Genomic DNA, 24266 nt, shown 5'->3' with positions numbered 1-24266 from the left:
AACCAAAAAACCTGCCCTGCAATATAAATTTCAGTCATCTGGTGAGGTACAATAATCTAAATAGTCTAATTAAAAATTAATTCTTTTTCAAATAAAATGTCTTTATGGTGACACTTTCACCCCTTTTCAGGTTGAGTATAGTATTTCAGAAAGGATGAGGATAAATTTATAGGATATAAATAAAAGTTCTTAAAAAATCTTAATATTCCTAACAAAATAAAACAAAAGAAAATCAAAAGATAACATTTTTTTACTTTTAAAAATTCTTACAGCTAGTTGTAATAGATGCTTGATCTTCTTACTTAAATAATCTATAAGGCTTACAACAGAAGCATTAAAAAGTTGACTTTTCATCCTTCCTCTTAACATGTAGCTAAAAGTATTAGAACACTATCATATCTGAAGGTATAAACTGAAATAATGAAGTTACTGGTTTATCCTGGTTTCAGTTAGGATAGACTAATTTTTCCTCCTAGTAGCTTTTATGGTGGGTGTCATGGTTTAACCCGGCCAGCAGCTAAACACCACACAGCTGTTCGCTCACCCTCTCCCCTCCCTCTCTGAGAGGGGGGAGAGAAATGGAAAGTAAAGCCCGTGAGTTGAGATAAAGACAGTTTAATAAGACAGGAAAATAATAATAATAATAATAATAATAATAATAATAATAATAATAATAATAATAATAATAATAATAATAATAATAATAATACAATGATGATAATAGTACTACTAATAATAATGTGTACAAACAAGTGATGCACAATGCAATTGCTCACCACCCGCTGACCGATCCCCAGCCTAACCCCGAGCAGTCTGGCGCCCCTCCCCTGGCTAGCCACCCCTATATATTGTTTAGCATGACATCAGATGGCATGGAATACCCCTTTGGCTAGTTTGGGTCACCTGTCCTGTTTGGGTCACCTGTCCTGTTTGGGTCTGTCCTCTCCCAGCTCTTACTGCACCCCCAGCCTGCCTGTTGGCAGGACAGAGCAAGAAGCTTAGGTGTCCTTGGCTTGGTATAAGCACTGCTCTGCAACAATTAAAACATCGGGGTGTTATCAGCACTCTTCTCATCCTAAGCCAAAACATAGCATTCTACCAGCTACTAGGAAGAAAATTAACTCTGTTCTAACTGAAACCAGGACAGTGGGATTTTAATTTTGGATGAGAATAATATTGATAACACACTGATGTTTTATTTTTTGCTGAGCAGTGCTTATACCAAGTGAAGAACTTTTCAGCCTTTCCTACTTGCTGCTAGCAAAGAGGTCTGAGGGTGCACAGGAAGCTGAGATGACAACTGATCCAAGCTGCCCAAAGGGATATTCCATGATACTATATGATATCATGCTGAACAACAACAATGGAGGGAGTTAGCTATTTTTTGTTGTTTGTTTTGTTTGTTTGTTTTTTCTGGAGAAAAAACATCTGTGTTTAACAGTCCTATAACAGTCCTGCATATATGCATCCCAGCTTCTTCATAGATTCAGTGACAAAGTAGTTCTTTTCTATATACTTAATTATTCTTTTTCCTAGTGACACACAAAGAGGAATAAAGGTGAGTTTTTAAAGTAAAATTTAAAAAATAAAATTAAAAAATCAATGGTTACTTCCATAAAAGTCATGCAGGCAAACAGAAAATTAGAATACTTTGTGAGAGTGACTGTACATCAGATGGCAGAAATCAATAGTTTCCGTAAAGAAAGTATCCTTAGGGATAGAAAGCTTCAAGGTATGAATATAACACTATCTTCAGTGTCAGGCATCTGCAGAGCTGATAATACAGCTTCTAATCCCTTCCCAAGAGTGGGTAAAAAAAATACACTCTTTCCAAAGTTTTAATGATCCAGGGTGAATATATTACACTATCTTTCCTGCTGAGCTGCTTGAGCCCTTCATTACGTGAGGGACATGTTAAAAGACCAATCAAATAATTCAGAAAACCATGAAGCTTAACCAGCAATACTGGAATTATGTTTACCCTTCCTTCTGAGTCCCTTAACAGCTGCTGACATCTCAAATACTTAGCTCAGATGGTAGCTTCATTTCTTCAGCAGCAAAGGTTATACTGCTGTGGAGGAAGAAAAGGGTTTTATGTACTTCTTTAAAAAATCAGTTTTATGCATTAAGATCACCTTAGAGCACAGAAAAAAAAATATTAAAAATTAAACATAGGGTTTCCTAGTTTCTGGGAATTGTTGCCATTCCCTAGTAGTGTCCTGACTCCATAAATCATTTTCCTTTTCCCATGTTCCAGGTACCATGTAGTGGAAAACTGAATTTTCAGAGTAATAGTTTGCTCTGGCTGACAATATCATACTCTGCTGAAATTGTTTATGAAAGGGCACTAAGTGGAAATGTCTTTAGATACATCTTAACCACCAAACAATTTTGTGGTGATTGTCTTTCAGATTCTTGTCAACTTACATATACTGTGCACATTAGTTTGCTTCTGGAGTCTTTTATTGGAGTGAGCTAACTAACTTTCAATAAAGCGAATCCCAAGAAGGTGACTTTGAGAGCATGTTTCACAACAAAAATAATTCTCTAAAAGCAGTTAAAAACAAGTTCAAGTTTCCACTCTACAGTACTAGCTGCAAATTACTAGAAATAAAGGAAAAACAGTCATTAAGAAAAGAAACAGACAGCAAGACATTAAACACATGCTTTCCTTCTCAGGCAATAGTGTTATACAGAAAGAAAAGAAAGAAGAATTGAAGAAAGGGGAAAAGGGGAGGAAGTGTCATATGTAGGCAGATGAAGAAAGAAAGAAAGAAGGACAAGAAAGTCAAAGAAAAACAGATGGACAGAAATACAGAAGAACAGATGGAGAGGAAGGAAGGTAGGAAGGTAAGACAGGAGGGAAAAAAAGGAGAGACGGAGAAAATTTGATACATTTTTGCAGATATTTTTAGTTGAAGAGATTTAAAGGCCTTAGGGTCCCAGACTTGCCATGAGGGCTTCCAGGGGGCTCAGAACCAAGTGCTCTGTAGTCTGGTGATCTGATCTTCGAGATTAAACCTGAGAAATATGTCTGGAAACCATTCTGCTCTGTCAAACTTTGAGGGTAGGGTGTGCTCTGTGGGTTCCTTGCATTTATTAGTACAGAAGCGGCTATATTACACTGCACAGGGAAAACTATTAGCAACCAAAAACATTTCAAGAGAGTATTTAAAGAAATTAATTCAAGACTTGCCTCAATGGTTTATAGATTTCAGCTTTTTTAAAGTAGTGAAGACAGAGACGATCTTTGAGGGGAATAGGTAATCAGCCCTTCAGATGTATTTATTTCAGCTTGGGAAGACAGAGGAAATCTTCTGTCACTGAGTTTTAAGGAAGCTATAGTCTGAAAAGTCTATTAGATATACAGAGACATTGTCTGTTCAACCTGAGTCTTTCATCATGCCTAAATCAAAAACATTGAAGAAGTTCCTTACATTTCTGAGAGGCTCCCTGTTGATATGAGAATCCCAAGGAGCTGCAGGTGTCAAACAGCATGGTTAAGAGCTCCACAGCATTTTAACTTTCAAGTTTGTTGAGGGATTTCTTGAAACAGCAAAAATCCCATGGCTTGCTGTAGCTGAGCAAACCAAGCTACCAGGGCAACTATGAGAAGTTCCCATGACAGTGTTCCCACATCGCCCAATTGAGGAATTCAGGAAAATATTGTTACCAGTAGCTGGCCTCAAGGACAAGGTCTATGTGACTGCTAATCACAAGGGCGTTGTTTTCTTGCAGGTGGGGTTGTTTTCTTGTAGCTGTTTGTCTGAGTGCTTTTGACCAATAATCTTGTGTGAAACACTGTCCACCCCTGTTAAGTTCTCTATAAAAGTTAGGCTATTCGGGCAATAAAATGGAGCATGATCTGACTCTACTGTGTGTCTGTCGTGCTTTCGGCCGTGCTTCCTGCAACATATGGCGCCCGAACAGGCTGAGACCCGAACAGGCTGAGACCTGAACAGGACCCGAACGGAACATCGCAGCTTCGCCGGGACAAACATCGCAGCGCAGCGGGACACCAGCGGCGCCGGCACATCCGAACGCAGGTAGACCAGGAGACCAGCGGCGCCGGGACCAGCGGCGCCGCGACCTCGCCGCGCCGTCGGGACTTCGGAGCGCCCATCCGACCGGCGCTTGAGCGGACCGGACACCGGCCCAGAAACACGGTACACAGGACTCACGGTGAGGCGTGGTATTCCCGCTGAGACACGCGGAAAACCGCGGGAAACGGAGTTGCGGCGGGACGTGGAATTTGCGGAGGGCCGCGGGAAACGGAGTTGCGGCGGGACGTGGAATTTGCGGAGGGCCGCGGGAAACGGAGTTGCGGCGGGACGTGGAATTTGCGGAGGGCCGCGGGAAACGGAGTTGCGGCGGGACGTGGAATTTGCGGAGGGCCGCGGGAAACGGAGTTGCGGCGGGACGTGGAATTTGCGGAAAACCGCGGGAAACGGAGTTGCGGCGGGACGTGGAATTTGCGGAGGGCCGCGGGAATTACAGTTGCGGCGGGACGTGGAATTTGCGGAGGGCCGCGGGAAACGGAGTTGCGGCGGGACGTGGAATTTGCGGAGGGCCGCGGGAAACGGAGTTGCGGCGGGACGTGGAATTTGCGGAGGGCCGCGGGAATTAGAGTTGCGGCGGGACGTGGAATTTGCGGAGGGCCGCGGGAAATTGACGTGATCACACTGCGGCGCAGGCCGTCCGGAGTCGAGTTGCTACGGGCGATAAGAGGCGTCAGTGGACAATGGCGGCCGACCCTCACCGTGTGGCCAGTCGGCACAGAGCAGAGGGGCGGAGATCAGGACCCTGCAGCCTGTCTGACGTAACCATGGAGACAGCGGCAGCAGCGGCTGTGCTGCTTCTCTCTGGCATTCTTTTTATAAGAAGTTATCTTGCAATGCAAAAAAAAAGACTATTCGTCCCCAGATCGGTGTTATAACTATGTTTCTGGATAAGATTCCGTGGGGTTGCCACATTCTACAGATTACTAGTGACAATTTAGCTCTATTGCGGGGCAGGAGTGCAGAGACGCAGATTACACTGCCAAATGACCACCGGCAGGCTCGTTCACAAACAGCTTCTAGGGTTGCAGCTGGCACGGCCTGCAGCCGTATAGCAGACGTTACACTCTCTTTCCTAACTAGTAATCATGTGTCTCATCCATTTGTGGTGAATGGTCAGTGGCAAAAAGAAAAGGGGGAGAGTAAGGGGCGACAAAGACGGAAACGGTGCCAGGAGGATGCCACTGACACTAACAGCACGGGTAATAGGAGTAGTATAAGTGACACAGGTGCAGGGCGGCGGTGGGTGCTGCCGCGCTGCGGGGCACTCTGCCTGCTGCTCGCCCTCGCCTGCCTGTGCACTGCTGCCGACGGTGCTAGAGCAAAATGTGAAGATTGCTCAGATGGCAGTGATGAGAGTGCTTGTGTGAAGATGTGTGCTGAATCTGACTTTGTGTGCAACAGTGGTCAGTGTGTGCCAAATAGATGGCAGTGTGATGGGGATCCGGACTGTGAAAATGGGTCTGATGAGAGTGCTGAGCTGTGTCATATGAGAGCATGCCGGGTAAATGAAATCAGCTGTGGTCCTCAGTCAACCCAGTGTATCCCAGTGTCCTGGAAATGTGATGGTGAAAAGGATTGTGACAGTGGAGAAGATGAAGAGAATTGTGGCATTGTGACTTGTAGTGCAGCAGAATTCACATGCAGTAGTGGGCAATGTATCTCCAAAAGCTTTGTCTGCAATGTTCAAGATGACTGCAGTGATGGTAGCGATGAGTTGGAGTGTGCACCTCCTACCTGTGGTGTTCATGAGTTTCAGTGCAAGAGTTCTACCTGCATCCCTATCAGCTGGGTGTGTGATGATGATGCTGACTGCTCCAACCACTCGGATGAATCTTTGGAGCAGTGTGGCCGCCAGCCTGCACCTCCAGTGAAGTGTGCTACGAGTGAGGTGCAGTGCAGCTCAGGTGAATGTATCCACAAGAAGTGGCGATGTGATGGAGATCCTGATTGCAAGGATGGAAGTGATGAAATTAACTGCCCTTCTCGGACCTGCAGGCCAGACCAGTTCAGATGTGAAGATGGGAACTGTGTCCATGGGAGTAGGCAGTGCAGTGGTGTGAGAGACTGTCTGTATGGCACTGATGAAGCAAACTGTAACAATGTTATTCAGTGCTCTGGATCTGGCAAATTCAAAGTGCAGAAGTGGAGAATGCATAGATATCAATAAAGTGTGTAACCAGCAGAGAGACTGCAAGGACTGGGGTGATGAGCCCCTGGAGGAATGCATCATAAATGAGTGTGACTGTCCAGCTGGGTTTGAGTTTATAGACAAGAGAAACTGTGGAGACATTGATGAATGTCAAAACCTTGGTATCTGTAGTCAAATGTGTATCAACCTGAAAGGTGGCTACAAAAGTGAATGTAGCCGTGGATATCAGATGATTCCTGCTACAGGAACCTGGAAAAGGCCATACTGGTACAAAGACACAAATAACACCTGTGATTACAATGACACTGCTAAGCAGGGTTTAGGGGTTTATAGCATGGAGACAAGGGGTAACAACTACAGTGTTTGGAACAATTGTACAGCTTTGGCCTTACCTCCTGATGTGCTTCTGAATTGTGGGGATGGCCTGGCAGGGTATCCCTGCAAATGCTATCAGATGTCCATGTTACATAGATAAACTCATTGTATTTGCTCCTAGCTTGTTACAGTTGCGTGAGATCACCAGACATAAATGGACATTGCTTGCATTGGATTGCAATGATAATGTTGAATTGTGTGGGGTTGCAGCTAGAGCGGCATTAGCAATTTCAGTGCCTGGAGTGGCATCTGCGGCCACACGTAACAACTTAGAAAAATTGGTATGCTGGGCCGAGAGGCAAGCCTATGCCACGACAGAGATACTTGAGGAGATGTTACCAGATCAAAATAGTCTGCGACATCTGCTTTTACAGGATCAAGCTGCTATTGACATCTTGCTTTTGGCTCAAAGGAATGGGTGTGAGGACTTTAAGGGAATGTACTGTTTAAACCTTTCTGATCATAATGAGTCAATTCACAAATCCATTACTTTCCTGAAAGAGCACATGAGAAAGATTCAATATGGTATCAATCCTTTCAATCAATGGTTCACTGACTTGTTTGAAACAAAGTGTAGATGGTTGCTGGGTTTAATCACAAGGGGATTAAGGATTTGGTTTATGGTGGTGGTAATCATCGTTGTGTGTTGTAAGTATAGCTAAAAAGTTACTTGTAAAACTGCTGTGTCAGGCTTGGTTTGCTCAAAAGAAGAAGGGGGAATTGTTGAGGGATTTCTTGAAACAGCAAAAATCCCATGGCTTGCTGTAGCTGAGCAAACCAAGCTACCAGGGCAACTATGAGAAGTTCCCATGACAGTGTTCCCACATCGCCCAATTGAGGAATTCAGGAAAATATTGTTACCAGTAGCTGGCCTCAAGGACAAGGTCTATGTGACTGCTAATCACAAGGGCGTTGTTTTCTTGCAGGTGGGGTTGTTTTCTTGTAGCTGTTTGTCTGAGTGCTTTTGACCAATAATCTTGTGTGAAACACTGTCCACCCCTGTTAAGTTCTCTATAAAAGTTAGGCTATTCGGGCAATAAAATGGAGCATGATCTGACTCTACTGTGTGTCTGTCGTGCTTTCGGCCGTGCTTCCTGCAACACAAGTTTGTTTGTTTTTTGTTTTTTGTTTTTTTCTTCCATCAGTGTGAATTGTTTCATACTATTCATTTCTTACTTGTGCTTAGGGAAAAAAGAATATTTATCACATTGCAAGTAAATATATGCCTGAAGCTATATTATATATATTTATATAATATATATAATACACACATTATATGTATGATATAATGATATATATATGATACATATATATATATACATATATATATGTATTAATATATAAATTATTAAATTATATATAAATTATTAAAATATATTAATATACATATATATATATATATATGTATCATATATATACCATTTAAAAAACAAGAAAGATCTTGGGGTTACACCATAAAGATTAATTGAATTATCTTTAGTGTCATCACGCGGCACTTACAGGGCAACCAGGTGACCAGGCCCAGTCAGCATGGGTTTATGAAAGGCAGGTCCTGCTTGATGAACCTGATCTGCTTCTATGACAAAGTGACGCGCTTGGTGGATGAGGGAAAGACTGTGGATGTGGTCTACCTTGACTTCAGCAAGGCTTTTGACACTGTTTCCCACAGCATTCTCCTCAAGAAACTGGCTGCTCGTGGCTTGGACTGGCATACGCTTCACTGGGTTAGAAACTGCTGGATAGCCGGGCCCAAAGAGTTGTGAATGGAGCCAAATCCAGTTGGAGGCCGCTCACTAGTGGTGTTCCCCAGGGCTCAGTACTGGGGCCGGTCCTCTTTAATATCTTTATCGATGATCTGGATGAGGGGATCGAGTGTATCCTCAGTAAGTTCGCAGATGACACCAAGTTAGATGCGTGTGTCAATCTGCTCGAGGGTAGGAAGGCTCTGCAGGAGGATCTGGATAGGCTGGACCAATGGGCTGAGTTCAGCTGTATGAAGTTCAACAAGGCCAAGTGCCGGGTCCTCCACCTGGGGTGCAATAACCCCAAGCAGAGCTACAGGCTAGGAAATGAGTGGCTGGAAAGCTGCCTGGTGGAGAAGGACCTGGGAGTATTGGTGGATAGTCAGCTGAATATGAGCCAGCAGTGTGCTCAGGTGTTCAAGAAGGCTAACAGCATCCTGGCTTGTATAAGAAGCAGTGTGGCCAGCAGGGCTAGGGAAGTGATTGTCCCCCTGTACTCGGCTCTGGTGAGGCCACACCTCGAGCACTGTGTTCAGTTTTGGGCCCCTCACTACAAGAAGGACATTGAGGTGCTCGAAATAGTTTAGAGGAGGGCGACGAAGCTGGTGAGGGGTCTGGAGAACAAGTCCTATGAGGAGTGGCTGAGGGAGCTGGGTTTGTTCAGCCTGGAGAAAAGGAGGCGTAGGGGCGACCTTATCGCTCTTTATAAATACATTTATGTTACATCTCTGCCCAGAGAAGTGGTGGAGTCACCATCCCTGGAGGTCTTTAAAAGACGTTTAGATGTTGAGCTTAGTGATATGGTTTAGTGGAGGACTTGTTAGTGTTAGGTCAGAGGTTGGACTCCATGATCTTGAGGTCTTTTCCAACATAGACAATTCTGTGTTTCTGTGATTCTGAGATTTCTGATGTATTTCACACTACCCTTTTCAATGTAGTTTGTCTAAACTCACTGCTAAGGTTTGTTTGAGGTATGATTTTTCATCTAGACAGGAAACCAGACTATGTTAAAACACTGCTAACACTGCATTTTCACTTTGTGTTTCTGAGGTACCACTTCCTCTCTTTTCAAAATACATTTGATAATATTGCTAGCACTTTAACTGACTAAGTGACTGCAAGGCATGCTGAATGTTTGTCATCCTTTTAGGCAAAACCTTCAGAAGTTTTCCTGGTCTACACCTCCCGCTGTGGAAGATAATGATATGACTTTGCCAAATAAGGGTGATAATGATGAAACTTAACTTTTTGAAATTCCTTATGTCTGATTATTTAAGGAAATGGAGGAGAAAATCCCTATGGCTATTTAAAATTTTAATATTATATTGTCAGAAGAACTACTGACATAATTAAAACAATAAATTATGTCTAAGTTTAGAATGTAAAAGTTTGCTAAAATTCACATTTTTAAAAAACAAATTTTAATGTCATAGTATAATATAGCAATTTCTGTTCAGTTTTTCATAATACAATGCTGAAATTAGAATGAAATTTTTGTTTTCTGGCATCCTGAGTATTAATCTCTAAAATATATATTTTTTCAAGTAGAAAATATTAAACCCACCAATTAGTCTCAGGATAGTTTGAAACAATATTACTGTATAGTAAACTCTAAAGACTGGAATAGTACAGGAAAAAGTGGAAAAAAATAATAGTCTACTTAAATTAACTGAAATTATGCATGATTTCATAATGTTTAAAGGAAACTGATAGCACTTCTAAAGATTTCTCATTATTTGAACATTTATAAAAAAAAACACAGCACAACAGTCTGGATGTGTCTATACCATCAGACAACTTGATTCTACAGCCCTTATCTTCTGATCAGCTGCAGTGTAAACTTCTTTTCTCCAAAGCTGTTCTTTGAACTAAAGCAAAAAATTACCTTTAAGACATAACACAGTTACAGTTCTCAGGAAAGTTCACTTCACATGAACTCCCCATATACATCACATAGATGTTAGCCCTGAATCACTCTCTTTACCATACAGATTAGGAAGTCATATACCCTTGAGAACCACTATATGCTCTCAAATGTCACCTTAGAACACGGAATATTATTCCAAAAATGTAATTGTTATATAATCTTCATATTTTCCAGGTACTCTGATCTGAAAAAGTCCTACACAAAACTTAGTTGTGCAGAAAGAGAGAATTCTTAAGTCTCAATAAAACCTGAGATAATGTCAAGATGCAGCTATTCTCAGGCATGGAAGCTCACAATACACACAGATTCATCTGATTAGATGATATTTCAAGACAAAATGCATTCTCTCTCTTTTACATTACATAAATTATATAAATCTCTAAAATGCCAATTGAAATACATGTTTATAATACCCCTGTTTCTGTTTGAAGTGAATGAGAGTTTTGGGGTATATGTTTTCAAGACAAAAACTCCTGTCATGTTTTGTATCCTTTACCCTAAGACTTTGCTTTCTGATTTCTTTGGAACTTAATGTCACTGGTGAGAGAGAAAAGCAGTGTATCAGCAAATTATATATATATATGTAGCTGAGCACCAGCACAACTGCTCACTCATTTCCTCCTTAAAGGGAAAGGGGGAAAAAAATACAAAAGTGTTCAAGGGTTAAGATAAAGACAGGGAGATCAATCAACTGCTATCATCACAAACAAAACAGATTCAGCATGAACTTTTTTTTTTTTTTTTTTTAATTTTTTATTTTTATTTTGCCTGATTACTAAAAAGCTAAAGTAATTAGAAACTGAAAGCAAACTAAAACCACCTTCCCCCTCATCGACCCTCTAACACCTCCTCCCCCCGCGTGGTGCATAGGGGAACAGGGAATGGGGGCTGCAGTCAGTTCCTAATGCTTTGTGTCTGCCACTTCTTCATGGTCACTCTTTGCCCCTACTCCACGTGGGGTCCCTCCCACAGGATGCTGTCCTTCCTGAACTGAGCATTGCAGGGGCTTCCTAGAGGCAGCAGCTTGTCAAGAACTGCTCCAGCATGGGTTCCCCATGGGTGGCAGCTCCCTGCAGGCCCCCTGCTCCTCTCCTGAGTGGGCTGCACGGGCTGCAGCTCTGGCCCGGGGCCTGCTCCATGGGGGGCTCTCCATGGGCCGCAGTGTAGAGATCTGCTCTGCTCTAGGACTGTTGTGGTTTAACCTGGCCAGTAGCTGTTTGCTCACCCTCCCTCCTCCATCTCTGGAATGGGGGGGAGAATCAGAAAAAAATGAAGATTGTGGGTTGAGATAAAAACAGTTTATTAGGATGGAAAGGAAAGGAAAATAAAAATAATAATGATAATAGTACTACTAATAATAATGTGTACAAAACAAGTGATGCACAATGCAATTGCTCACCACCTGCTGACCAATGCCCAGCCTATCCCTGAGCATCTAACCCCCCCTCCCCGGCCAGCCACCAGAGATAATCTGACATTTGTGAAGTGCAACATTGCTCACTGCAATGTGGATGAGTCCTAAAAGGACATAAAAATGACAGCATAATCTGAGAGACTTCAGAAACGGATCAATTATGTGCAAGTAAAAAATATACACACCATATGATCACTGGAATTTCAGTGATCATACTCAGATTTGCAACCTGAGTAGTTACCTCCCTTTGGTATCCCGTAAGTTAACAATCTATATGTATACTGAGTTGTCTTCTACCACAGTATGCTGCATTCTCAAACTATCCATCAACAGATATATAATTTTCTATATCAGAAATGATTCAGCACTTTTCAGCTCACCATCGTTACCAAAATGATTTATAGAAAAATACTTAAAATAAGATGAAGACATTAAATCTATGTCTTCAAACAGATTGGATTCCCTTTAGAGTTTAAGTATTTAGCAGTTCTAGTATTTGACCTAAAATTTAACCTGCTCATCTGTAGACCCTAAGTATATAGTGGTCTTTCTGCTAGAATTAATATTGAAGTATGCCTTTAAATTACAATGTTGAACACTGATCCATACAGAATTCCTGAAAGTGAATGTACCTGAAACCTCTGAGAGTAGCCCAGACAACAGGTTTTTTCTTGTGTGGAGGACTGTAAAATGCTAGATAAATTAATTTTCATTGTCAATCAGAACAAACCTCCCAGACAGAGATTTCATATGAATATTAGATATTATTCTTACTTCTGTTCTACTTACAGTCTTTTCTGCAGATCAGTGCCCCTAATGAACTACATCCAGTGGAATTTCAGAGTGATGAAAAATTATATTCATACTAATAAACTACAAAGTGTCAGGGAAAAGATTTGACAAAGGACCTAAAGCCATCTATACTAATTATCTCCAGCACTGTGAGGCTTCAGATCAGTTTAAGGGACTATGCAGGACTGGCACTACTACCAAGAGGTAATAGGAGAAAAGTCTAAGTGCGGATAAGAGAGTTTAAATGTATAGGTTTGAGACACCCAGTGCGACTTGCCTTCAACCTGGAGAATAAGCCATGGAACATTTTATTTATTGAATTGATGTGTCTTGGGATTCTAGGTATCTAAGAAAGTGTAGGTCATCTTAATATGCAGTCACATTATAAAACCAAGGATGGTTCAGCAAGGTCAGTGAAGTTCAGTGAAAAAGGAGGAGGAGGGCGTGCTCTGGACACTTGGAACAGAAGTTCTCCTTCAGCCCATCGAGGGGTCCGTAGTGGAGCAGGCTGTCCCTCTGCAGCACATGGGTCCCACATGGAGCAGATCGCCATGCTGCAGCCCCTGGTGGAGCAGGTGGATGTGGCCTGGAGGAGGCTGTGGCCCATGGAGAGCCCCCGGTGGAGCAGGCCCCGGACTGGAGCTGCAGCCAATGGAGAGGAGCCCATGCAGGAGCAGGGAGTCTGCAGGAAAAGCTTCAGCCTGTGGAAGATCCATGCTGGAGCAGTTTGCTCCTGAATGATGGACCCCATGGTACAGACCCATATTTTGGAACAGTTGTTGAAGAGCTGCTGCCTGTGGGAAGCCCCCACAGAATCACTTCGGGAAGGATGGCATCCCATGGGAAGGACCCCATGTGGAGCAGGGGCAGAGAGTGACCAGGAAGGAAAAGCAGAAATGAAGTATTATAGGCTGACTCAAACACCCATTCCCATGCACTACTCTAGAGGAGGAAGTAGAAGAGGGTGGATGAAGGGGAAGGTGTTTTTAGTTTGCTTTTGGTTCTCACTGCTCTAGTCTGTTATTATTAGGCAATAAATTACATTATTTTCCCTTATGCTGAATCTGTTCTGCCAATGACAGTAATTGGTGGATTATTTCCCTGTCCTTGTCTCATCCCATGAGCTTTTTTCCATTGTATTTTCTCCCCTTGTCCTTTTAAGGAGCTGGAGTGAGAGAACAACACTGTGGTGCTTAGCTACCTACTGGTATGAAACCACCACAGCAGCAGGGTCCAAGTGAGTCCCAGTTTGGTCCTTTGCATAAGGAAGAAGTAAGGTGAAGAACTTTTTCTCAAGTTGAACATTTTATGATTTCTATTATCTTCAGAGGTAAGTCATGGTCAGATTTGTTGAATGGTGATGTGGGACATATATGGCCCTATGGTACTGTAAGGTTGGGATACATCTGCTTTAACATAGGTCAACGTTAGGGATTGGATGTAGCTTCAGATTTCAGAAACTTAAATGTCATTGTCTACTTACAGAATTCTACTTTTAAGTTTAAATTAATGCCCCCTGGACCTCTTCACTGTTGATTAGTGGCTCATTCAGTTGCCCACACTCTGGTATTTAGTGCTATTTGAGATACCTTTGGGTATGCTGCCCGGTCTTCAATTGCCACTTGAGAAGAATACGAATAAAAAAAAAACTCCTATAAGTCCTGCATTACAGGTGGTTATGGATATCTCAGATACCCTAGGGCATCTTAAATGTCAATACACCTCTATATGAAGACAGGCAGAATGAATATTAAAGTTTTCATTGACCATACTCAGAGATGCAGTCTTACATCTGACAGCTAATTTATGAGCTGAATCCCACCCTAGCTGCCTAACACAGAAAACATAAAGTCATTTTATACTAAATGGAACAAAAACCTCTGGAGGGCAGTTAATCTCATTCTAAGGCATCATAGAAAAAATAATCATCTGGAGTTTCTATTTCTTGATTATAAAGGTTATTAGATCAAACTTAGTTATGCAACTTTGAGACATCTAAAGCTAGGGTATATAAATCTATCTTCCGCACAGAGGTAAGTTTCCCTCTGTATGAACTGTATCAGTTAATTCCACTTTCCTGCTTATTCTTACTCCCCTCTTTGTAGCCTCACTTTGTTGCCTGAAAAGACTTGTGGAACAAATTCTCTTCAGACACCCTTTGGGGATAATGAAGGAGAAAATAATTTGGAACAATTAGCATGGATTTACCAACAATAAATCTGACCAACCTGATTGCTTTTTATGACAAAGCAACTGGATTTGTGGATGAGAAGGGAGGAATAGATGCCATTGGAAAAGAAAGGCTTTTAACAGTTTCAAACAGTGTTTTGGTATTTAGGATGTTACAGTCTGGATGGATTGACAAACGGATGTATAAAAACTTGTCTGAAAAATTATACTGAAAGGGTAACAGCAATGGGTTGTATCCTTCCTGGAGGCCAGTAACTACAAGAATACAGCAGAGGTCCTGATATGGTCCTGGTCCAGTGACCTGGAAGAGATGCTTGATGGCAGGGCAGCCACTCAGGACAGACAGAAGGTGGGAACAGATCAATGAACTTCATGAAACTCAACAAGAACATAAGCAAATTAGTGCCCCTGGGAAGGTACAGGTTGGGGAAAGACTGTCTGGGGAGCAACTCTGTGGAAGAGGCACTGGGGACCAATGCAAAAGAACATTAGCCAGCTGTGTGACCTGGCAGCAGATGGCTAACAATAACTGGATCTGTATTAAGAGGAGCACAAGCCGTAGATGAAAGGAATTATTCCTCCTTACTCAGCACTCATTCAACCTGATATTGTAACTAGTTCAGGGCTCCACACTACAAGAAAGACATTGATAAAACAATGATAAACTGGAGAAAATTCTGCAGAATGGGACCAGGATGGTCAGCATTGGAGCACTTGCTCTGTAAGGAGAAGCTGTGAGAGTGGGGCTTGTTCACCTGGAGAAGAGACCGCTGTGGAGTTACCTAACAGTAGTACCTGGTGCCTAAAAGTAGCCACTTGCTACTATCTAGCAAGACTTTTGATAGCTGTGTATGGCAAGAAGGTCATCTACTTAAATATGAGAGGTTCATGCTTGTTATAAGGAGAATCTTTTTCCCCATGAGGACAGCCAGGCAGTGGAACAAGTTGCCCAAAGAGACTGTGCAGTACCGTCTTTGAAGATTTCTGGATCTGACTGGATAAAGCTCTGAGCAGCCTGGTCTGATCTGGTCTCAAAATGGACTGATTTTTATAGTCTAAGGAGTTCAATAATATTCCTTAGATCCTCAAGTAGATTAGATGAATCACTTACCCAAATGATTCCTTCTGCTCAGTAACTCTAAAGAAAGCCCAGAACAACTGGTTTAAATGCCTAATATGCACTAAAAAAAAAGTTAGGAGAGAATAATTCCTGTCCAGAATGATCTAATTTTCAGAGAGGTTGTGGATGCCCCATCTCTGGAGACATTCAAGGCCAGACTGGATGGGGCTCTGGGCAGCCTGCTCTAGTGCTTGACAACTCTGCCCAGAGCAGGGGGGTTGAAACTAGGTGATCTTTAAGGTCCTTTTCAACACAGGACTATGATCCTATGATTCTATGAAATTACCTATAAAATCGAAGGGCTAAAAAAAACGGACTAAGTGTTTGGCTGGAGTAAGTAAAAACTGATCTATTGCTCTCCATATATTGAAAGTTCAGTTTCTGAAGGACTGTCCTTTTGATGTTTTACTCAAGACTGAATCTTTCATCAAATTAATATTAGTAGTCTGATAATAAAGACTTTGTAAGAGAACAAAAAGATTTTTGTCATGAAAGTTTTGCTTATATGACTTAGAATTATTCCCAATTATATAAATAGTTAATGTATGTTTTGCAGTTTAGTAAAGTGTATAAAAGGACAAACAAAAAGAAAGGTTTTGCTTCTGTAATTCTCATTTTACTTTAGTTACAAGTATGATCGTCAAACAGCATAATTAGCAGTGGCTGCTACTGACTACATGGATGATGCAGCATTGTAAATTCTTGTTTGCTGAGTGTCTCAGAATGAATAGACTGAAAAAAAAAAGAAAGCAAAACCACCACCAACAAAAATCATTTCCAGTGATGTCCAAACACATAAATGAAAGAATGTGATTCCATGAGTAAACTCCTGACAAAAATGATTGGCATCTTCATGGTGAAAAAAACACTCACTGAAAGGAAGATTCCATCGTAGAAAAGAGGAATAACATAATTTAAGTAAGAGAATCACATAATTTAACTAGGGGAAAAGATGTATTATGACATATGGTTAATAATTATGGTGATTCATAATTGCTCCTTGTCATGTTTTTATTGTAGCATCTTCCTGTAATCGTGTATATCATTTCCTACTCTATATCAAAACCATATCATTTTTCCACATACTGTCTCAAGAGTCACTATAATAATTCAACCCAAACCTTCATTCCCTCTCATTACACAGATCCATCTAATTGTACAGTTTTTGAAATAGTGGATTCCCACCTTTCAACAGGGTGCTTATTTCAAAATTGTATCAACACAAAAGTTTAGTAGAAACCCAAGCTGAATTCTTTGTTAGCTCCAAATAAAGAGCTAAAAATAATAGTGCAAAATCTGTCCAAAAAATTACAGGTAGCTCCAAGATTTTGTCCCGTAGCTGTTCTCACTGTGTACTTCTAATGTATGCCCTATCTACTGTCCTGAAGTATTTAAAGCGTAGGAAGCAAACAGGTTGAAATCATCCCTTCTAGAGATGCTTAACTAGAAAGATCCTTTAGCAATATTTCAAATTTTGTTTCAGAAAAGCTGTGAAGTGTGAAGAGGACTATTTGGAAGCATTTGAGTAATATTGAGTAATATTGAGTCATATTATGAATGGAAATTTGGAAAGCAAAAATATTAATTTAAAAGAATCTTAAAAAACAGTAATAATAAAAGTGTCAGCCCTCAAAAATATAAAAAGATTTAAATTTGGTTCACTTATATCCTTTTTTTTTTCTGTTTTATTTTTGGAAAAAAAAAAACCCTTGTCAGCTGTGCTCAATAACTTAAGTAAGAATTCATGAGGATGGAAGATAAAGAGAGGGATCTCACCACAATTGCATATCTCTCTAGTTCTTCCCCATTTCAATCCATTAAGTTTTTGAACTACACAAACTTCATTATACAAATGTTAGTGAAGGTTAAAATCTGCATGAAGTAGATTGGGGAATACTTAGCATGAAATATTAGCACATCTGGCACCAATTAATATCCTTCATTTAGATGTGTAAGTCAGGGATCTTCTGTTACTCTTTCGATAAAGATTTGGTGGAAAATAGGAGAAAAGTATTGTATAGATTTATTATTTATTATTTACAGTATTGTATAGATTTAATTCTATAGATTGTATAAAATGATTGTATAAAGGAGAAAAGTGAATGTATAATGAGTTGTAGTTATTAATTCCAGAAGTATTGGGCATTTAAAAAAGTCTATCAAAGGCTATATCTGTGTGTTTCTGCTGTTAGATCTGTGAGATCCTTCAATCTTCACGTAATTTCTAATGTGGACCTAGTGATTTTGTTTGGGAATAAAATAGAAAAATAAATAAAGGAAGAAATAAAATCCCAACATAATGCTAGGAGGGAGGACATACAGTAGGAAATGAGAACTGAAAGTGTTTCAAAATCTGGGGGAGAGTGAAAGATTATACTATAGTTGGCTTAACCCAAGAAAATATTGCCTTCTTTTGGATAATTGCAGGATCAAATGGAAGTTGGAATTGCTGCTTTATAGCATATTACTGTTATCCAAAGAATTATCTCCTAGAGAAAGAGTTTGAGTAGAAAGCAAGATTACGTTGATAGAAGTGAAACACTGCACAAAGCTATTTTTCTCCATGTATAGAATAGTTATGATACTGTTTTATGATGGAGTCTGACTGTGTTCTGCCTACAAGGTTTGTTTGAATGATATCAATAAATGGATGAATGGGAGTTTTGTCACTATTCAGTAAAGGACTTTTGGCCTCAAGCTGCACCATGACCATGGCACTTAAAATGTCAGCTTTATATTTTTTATATTTCTAATATATATTTCTAAATATATTTCTATTTTCCTATCTGTAAAATAGGGATAATGGAACTGACCTTGTTTGGTGCCTGCTTTGAGACATCTTGATAAAAGTATGCACTTATGTTAGAGACTTACTTACCAGAATTATATATTTAAAAATATATATATATCTTTTTATCTTTTAATATATATATTATATGTATTTTATATATATATTTCATACTTCCAATATAAACATCATAAGTATATTGACTATTTTCCCGTTATGTGCTTCAGTATTGTGTCATGTTCTGACATTCACATTCAAAGAACATACCTATTACTAAACTGATTGATAGCAGCTCACCCCTTAAAAATATAAGGCAGTTCTGTGGACTGAAAAAGACTTCCTATAGAAAAATGCTTGTTGATAGAGGATTCCTTCACACTCAAGAAACTGAATGCATTACAAAAAATATTCGCCGGTTTTGGGTCAGATTCTTAGGTGACAACAACAGAATTAAATGAAATTGAGTTTGATCCATTATATGTAACATAGACTTAGGAAAATCTGAAAATATTTATTATTTCCCATGAATTTAGAAGTCCTGTCTGTATAAAGTTTTCTATTTCAGTGCTGCATTGTGAACACAAGGATTTAAGGCTCAGTGAGGCATCAGCAAAAATAAGACAAGAGTCTTTTCACTGCTGACCAATGACTAGAAGGAATAAAAGAACATTTACAAAAAATTATCTGTAATTTCTAGTGGAAAGAACAAAGCGTGACTGCTGCAAGAACATTTTTACTTGCTATAAGTAGCAGTTTGAGAACATTAAGTGAATTTCTGAATTTCTTTTTTACATTAAAAAGAACTATATTTTGAAATAGAGAGCTAAATAAGCTGTTGCCTAGAATTTGTGTTTATATTCTTTTTTTTTTTTCTAACTAAATCAATAGTCTAATATTTTTAACGTCCTGAATATCCAGCATTTCTACTGCCATCAGCCTATAGACATACACAGGTGTAATTTTCTTTAGGTTTGGTGGTGTATTTTTTGTTTGTTTCATTGGTTCGAGTTTTTTTCTGGTACTGTAATAGCATTTTCAGGCTTTTTGTGCCAACCATTTTATAATGAACAACGAAAGCCCAGGTATTCAGAAGTAATAGTCAATCTGGCGATATCAGTGGAAGCACATTTTTAGTGATATAATACTGATGATGATCGTCAGAGTTCTTATTACAAGATGTTCTCTGATAGGTAGGTGAACATTTCAAAACAGAAAAATGTTCTTATGTAAAACTATGGAGTTCAAACCACTAGATTTAGGGAACAGGAGTCAATGAGCAACATTACCACTTCCTCGTTTCCACGAGTCTCCTAGGACATCTACTGCATAGGAACTTAGAGACTGTTACAACCCCAGAGAAAGCCCTTACAAAGTCCATGAAAAAAGTGTTACTGTCTTGACCTGGGCCCCTCGCTACAAGAAGGACATCGAGGTGCTTGAGCGGGTGCAGAGAAGGGCGACGAAGCTGGTGAGGGGCCTGGAGAACAAGTCCTACGAGGAGCGGCTGAGGGAGCTGGGCTTGTTCAGCCTGGAGAAGAGGAGGCTCAGGGGTGACCTTATCGCTCTTTTTAGGTACCTCAAGGGAGGCTGTAGCGAGGTGGGGGTTGGCCTGTTCTCCCATGTGCCTGGTGACAGGACGAGGGGGAATGGGCTTAAGTTGAGCCAGGGGAGTTTTAGGTTAGATGTTAGGAAGAACTTCTTCACTGAAAGGGTTGTTAGACATTGGAACAGGCTGCCCAGGGAAGTGGTGGAGTCACCATCCCTAGAAGTCTTCAAAAGACGTTTAGATGTAGAGCTTAGGGATATGGTTTAGTGGAGGGCTGTTAGCGTTAGGTTGGAGGTTGGACTCGATGACCTTGAGGTCTCTTCCAACCTAGAAATTCTGTGATTCTGTGATTCTGTGATTCTGTGACCTGTGCTCTACTCCTGTATTTGCATATACTTATGCAAACGTCTCCTTAACTTTCTTATAGGACTAATGCTTACTAAGCCTCCTACACACTCCAGTCATTGTATAAGTAAAAACCTGAGGCCTCAGTTTTCCTACTTTCCTAACTTTCCTTTTCCAATCTTTCATCAAAATATCATATCACCTAAGGAAAGAGTAACCCACTTCAGCAGTCAGAAAGTTTCGCTTTACACTAAATGACTTCAAAATGACCAAATCATGCACCAATAATAAGTGCCTCATAATCTTCCTACAGCATGCAGACACATTTTGTTTTCCTTATGTTATAGAAAAGAGAAAAAAAAAGAGTTAACGTTATAGTGTCCTAGAATCCTTCAGATTACAATAAAATATAACAGGGTAAGCCCATTCTCATTGATTTAGCAATCATATCTTTCATAATGAATGAATTAAATAGTAAGGTTTTGTTTAGATTGCCTTTTTTATTGGGTCTCATTCATTTCACAGAAGTGCTAAGAAATGCACATGCTTATTTTTAATGACTGGGTAAACATACCTAGGTACAAGGTATCATTGAAAAGAAAAATATTCCTGGGTCTTAGACTACTTAACAGTTTAGGTGTGTTTGTAAATATAAAATTCTGTAATGTGTGTATGTATGTATGTATGCATTTATTTATTTATTGGCAGAAAATAAATATACTGTAGGTGAGATCATATTTAAATTAAATTATTAAGAGGAAAATAAAAGCCTTGTTATGTGTTAAAACTCTCTTGGAAACTGTAAAGGCAAACTTGACTGAAGTAAAAAATAAGCAGATTTTGAAGAGGGATTTCAAACATAAACTGTTATATCTCCAGGGTAAAACAAAGAAGCAGATTATGAATTGTTTATGCAGGTAAGCAGAGACAGTAAAATGGCTGTAACACTAATCATATGGGATTTCAGTTATCCTGATGCTGAAAACAATAGGAACTGGAAAACAAAGCAAAGCAAAACAACAAATAAACAAACAACATAAACAGAAAATGTGAACATCCAAGACTGCTTCTTTTGACTGCTGAAAAATCAACAAACTGGCTTTAGCTGGAATCCTGAGAAGCAGAATAACATGATAGATGAGATAAAATGGTTGTCATCTTATGCTGCACCAGTGGGGATCCATCCCTGCGGGGAAGAAGGTTCTGTTTTTGTCAGGGCACCATTCTAATACCTCTAATTTTTGCCTAAGGCATGCAAACAGAAGCTGTTAGACTGACTCAATACCTCCCTGGAGTACAGCACACTCCCTTCTCAGCCAATATAAAACATTTTCACTGCTACACTGAACAGTTCTTTTGTCTCTGTGGAGAAAATCTGTAGGGGGCATCACCATAATTGTTTACAGCCTCTATGGAGATTGCTTGGTGTCCTCAGGGATCACTATAATATGACTGTATGTCCCTTCTATGAATCACACAAATTAAATCATTATTATAAAAATAATATGCAAAATACATTTTTCAAGTATTTCTTCAAAGAATAATTAAAGTTTATCTTACATCTGAGTTAAGCTTTATTTATGACAGCCTCCTTCAGTCTTTAGGTCATACAAGACATTGATAAATATTATGGGTAAAATAAGGGTATTCATGTAAGAATGACAAAAATCAATACTTCTGTAAAAGAAATAAAAATCAACCCAAAAGTAATAAGATGGTATACACACCACTGTCTTCAAAGCCATGGTAAATAATGCATATTATCTTCTCTGTACACGTTCATTTGTACACGATGTATTGCAAGATATGTTGATTCAGCCGTTCTATGATTTTCAGAACAAAATGTCTTTGTTCACTTAAATACCCATACAGTCATTTTCATTTAAATCTTATTCAACCTTTTTTTTTTTTTTTTTATAAACATTTCTTGTTACATTTGGTGAAAATGTTTAAGGTAAGTAGTAACTTTTTTTTTTTTTTTAAATAATATTTCCATGTATATGCTCATAAACTCTACAGACAAGATGCATCCTGAAACTACTTTCTGACTGAAGTCAAACTTCAGTTCCTTCTAACTGAAGTCATAGTTAAAAACCACTGGACTTATGTAGCCTATTTGATACTATGTCAAGAAATACCATTGAAACAGAGCTGTCAGCTGTATAATGAAATAGAATCAAATATCTATGTTTCAAAAGCTAAACTGTCACTGAGGAGGGTTTCATTGATACTGATTTTTTATGTGGAGATACCTCATACAAAGAACTACAGAAAATCACTGAAGCATTTTAGTCCAGATTTCAACTGCCTTGCAGAAGAGAAATATCTGACTGTGATAGGCAGGAGGCTTATTTGGATATTTTTATAAACTAGCTTTTTTTTTAGTTTTGTTTTTAATAAACTGGGTTTAAAGGGTTCGATTTTCTGCCTTATGTTTTTCAATTAGAGCAAATAAACAAAAAAAAAAATTTTAATGTTATTGATCAGGCTTAAAAGGCAAGGGACACTGATATCTTTGCTTCTGAAAAATAGCATGTAAATATACATTATTTCTTCATGAACACTTAAAAAAGTCTTATTTAGTCTTATCTTACTGAGTCTCAGTCTTATCTACCTAAAGGCAGATACAGAAGTCTTGATTAGGACTGGTGTCCCTTGCAATAAACAAACATGATGCCATATACAGTTCCTATACCGAAAAAAAAACAGACATTATTATCATCAAAGTAGCCATTAAAAGCATTGCTAACTTTAAGGTTAACAAGTGGTCTACATACTATGAACTAGACTCATACAACATTTTGGTGCAGTTAGTGCTTGGAATAGAATATTAAGGCCTACTTCATCAGATTAGTTACCCTCCTTTTTAGCAATTTGAAGATATTTAAATCATTTCTTGCTTTAGATGTAACACTAGAAAACCATACTTCTCAAATAATTTGAACTGAAAAACAAGCAAAAGCTTAAGTATCAAAATTTCCATGAACATGAAATAGTCATTAATCTAGCAAAATAACCCTGATTGTGACTTCACATCATTGTAGAAGTGACAGGTAAATTAGACTATATGAGTACAACTCCTTTGCCTATAGATAAGTGGTCAGTGCCAATTAGTAAAACGTCTGGTACTTGGCCAGGCCTACATGACTCTTCCAAAGGGCACAAATACACACAGGTCTTCTGTATGTCCTGTATTGCATTTACCAGTCCTACAGTAATTTGGTGTGGCTAAAATGGTTGCTCAAACAGAGTCACTTTATGCTAACTTTGGTTGAAGAGGATCAGGTGAGGGAATACTTAAGCAACTGGACATTCATAAGTCCATAGGCTCTGATGGGATGCTGAGGGAGCTGGCAGATGTGACTGTGAGGTAACTTTTGATAATCTTCGTTCAGTCACAGCAACTGGGAAAAGTGCTTGAAGACTGAAGGAAAGCAAATGTCATGCTAGTCTTCAAAAAGGTCAAGAAGCAGGACCCGGCATACAACATGCTGGTAAGTCTCACCTCAATCCCTGGGAAAGTGATGGAACAGCTAAACCTAGAAACCATTTCCAGGCACATGAAGAAGAAGATCATTAGGAGTACTCAGTATGGATTCACCAAGTCATGCCTGACCAACCTGGTTAGTTTCTATAATGAAATCATGAGCCTGATGGACGAGCAGGGAGCAGTAGGTATTGTCTTCCTGGACTTTTGTGAGGCATTTGATGCTGTCCCCTGTTAAGATTGTTACAGAGAAGCTGTTGAAGTATGGGCTGGATGAGCAGATGGTGGGGTAGATTAAAAACTGGCTGAATGGATGAACCCTGAGGGTAG

At 39.6% G+C, this 24266-nt stretch overlaps 1 protein-coding gene across 1 annotated transcript; it reads left to right on the top strand.

Annotated features, from left to right (window-relative positions):
• Positions 1–1623: 1623 nt before the first annotated feature.
• LOC311208600 (very low-density lipoprotein receptor-like) lies at positions 1624–9571 on the top strand (the record flags this gene model as incomplete). The annotated part of the gene is given in 6 exon segments (XM_084285434.1): positions 1624–1732; positions 2412–2470; positions 3984–4166; positions 5233–6192; positions 6194–6477; positions 9478–9571. Coding segments are annotated over 6 exon segments (1689 nt in total).
• Positions 9572–24266: the final 14695 nt, after the last annotated feature.

Source organism: Netta rufina, assembly GCF_964035555.1.
Source record: "Netta rufina genome assembly, chromosome: 1".
Classification (NCBI taxonomy): domain Eukaryota; kingdom Metazoa; phylum Chordata; class Aves; order Anseriformes; family Anatidae; genus Netta; species Netta rufina.
Note: the sequence above shows the minus strand (reverse complement) of the source record. Positions and strands in the feature narration are given on the sequence as shown.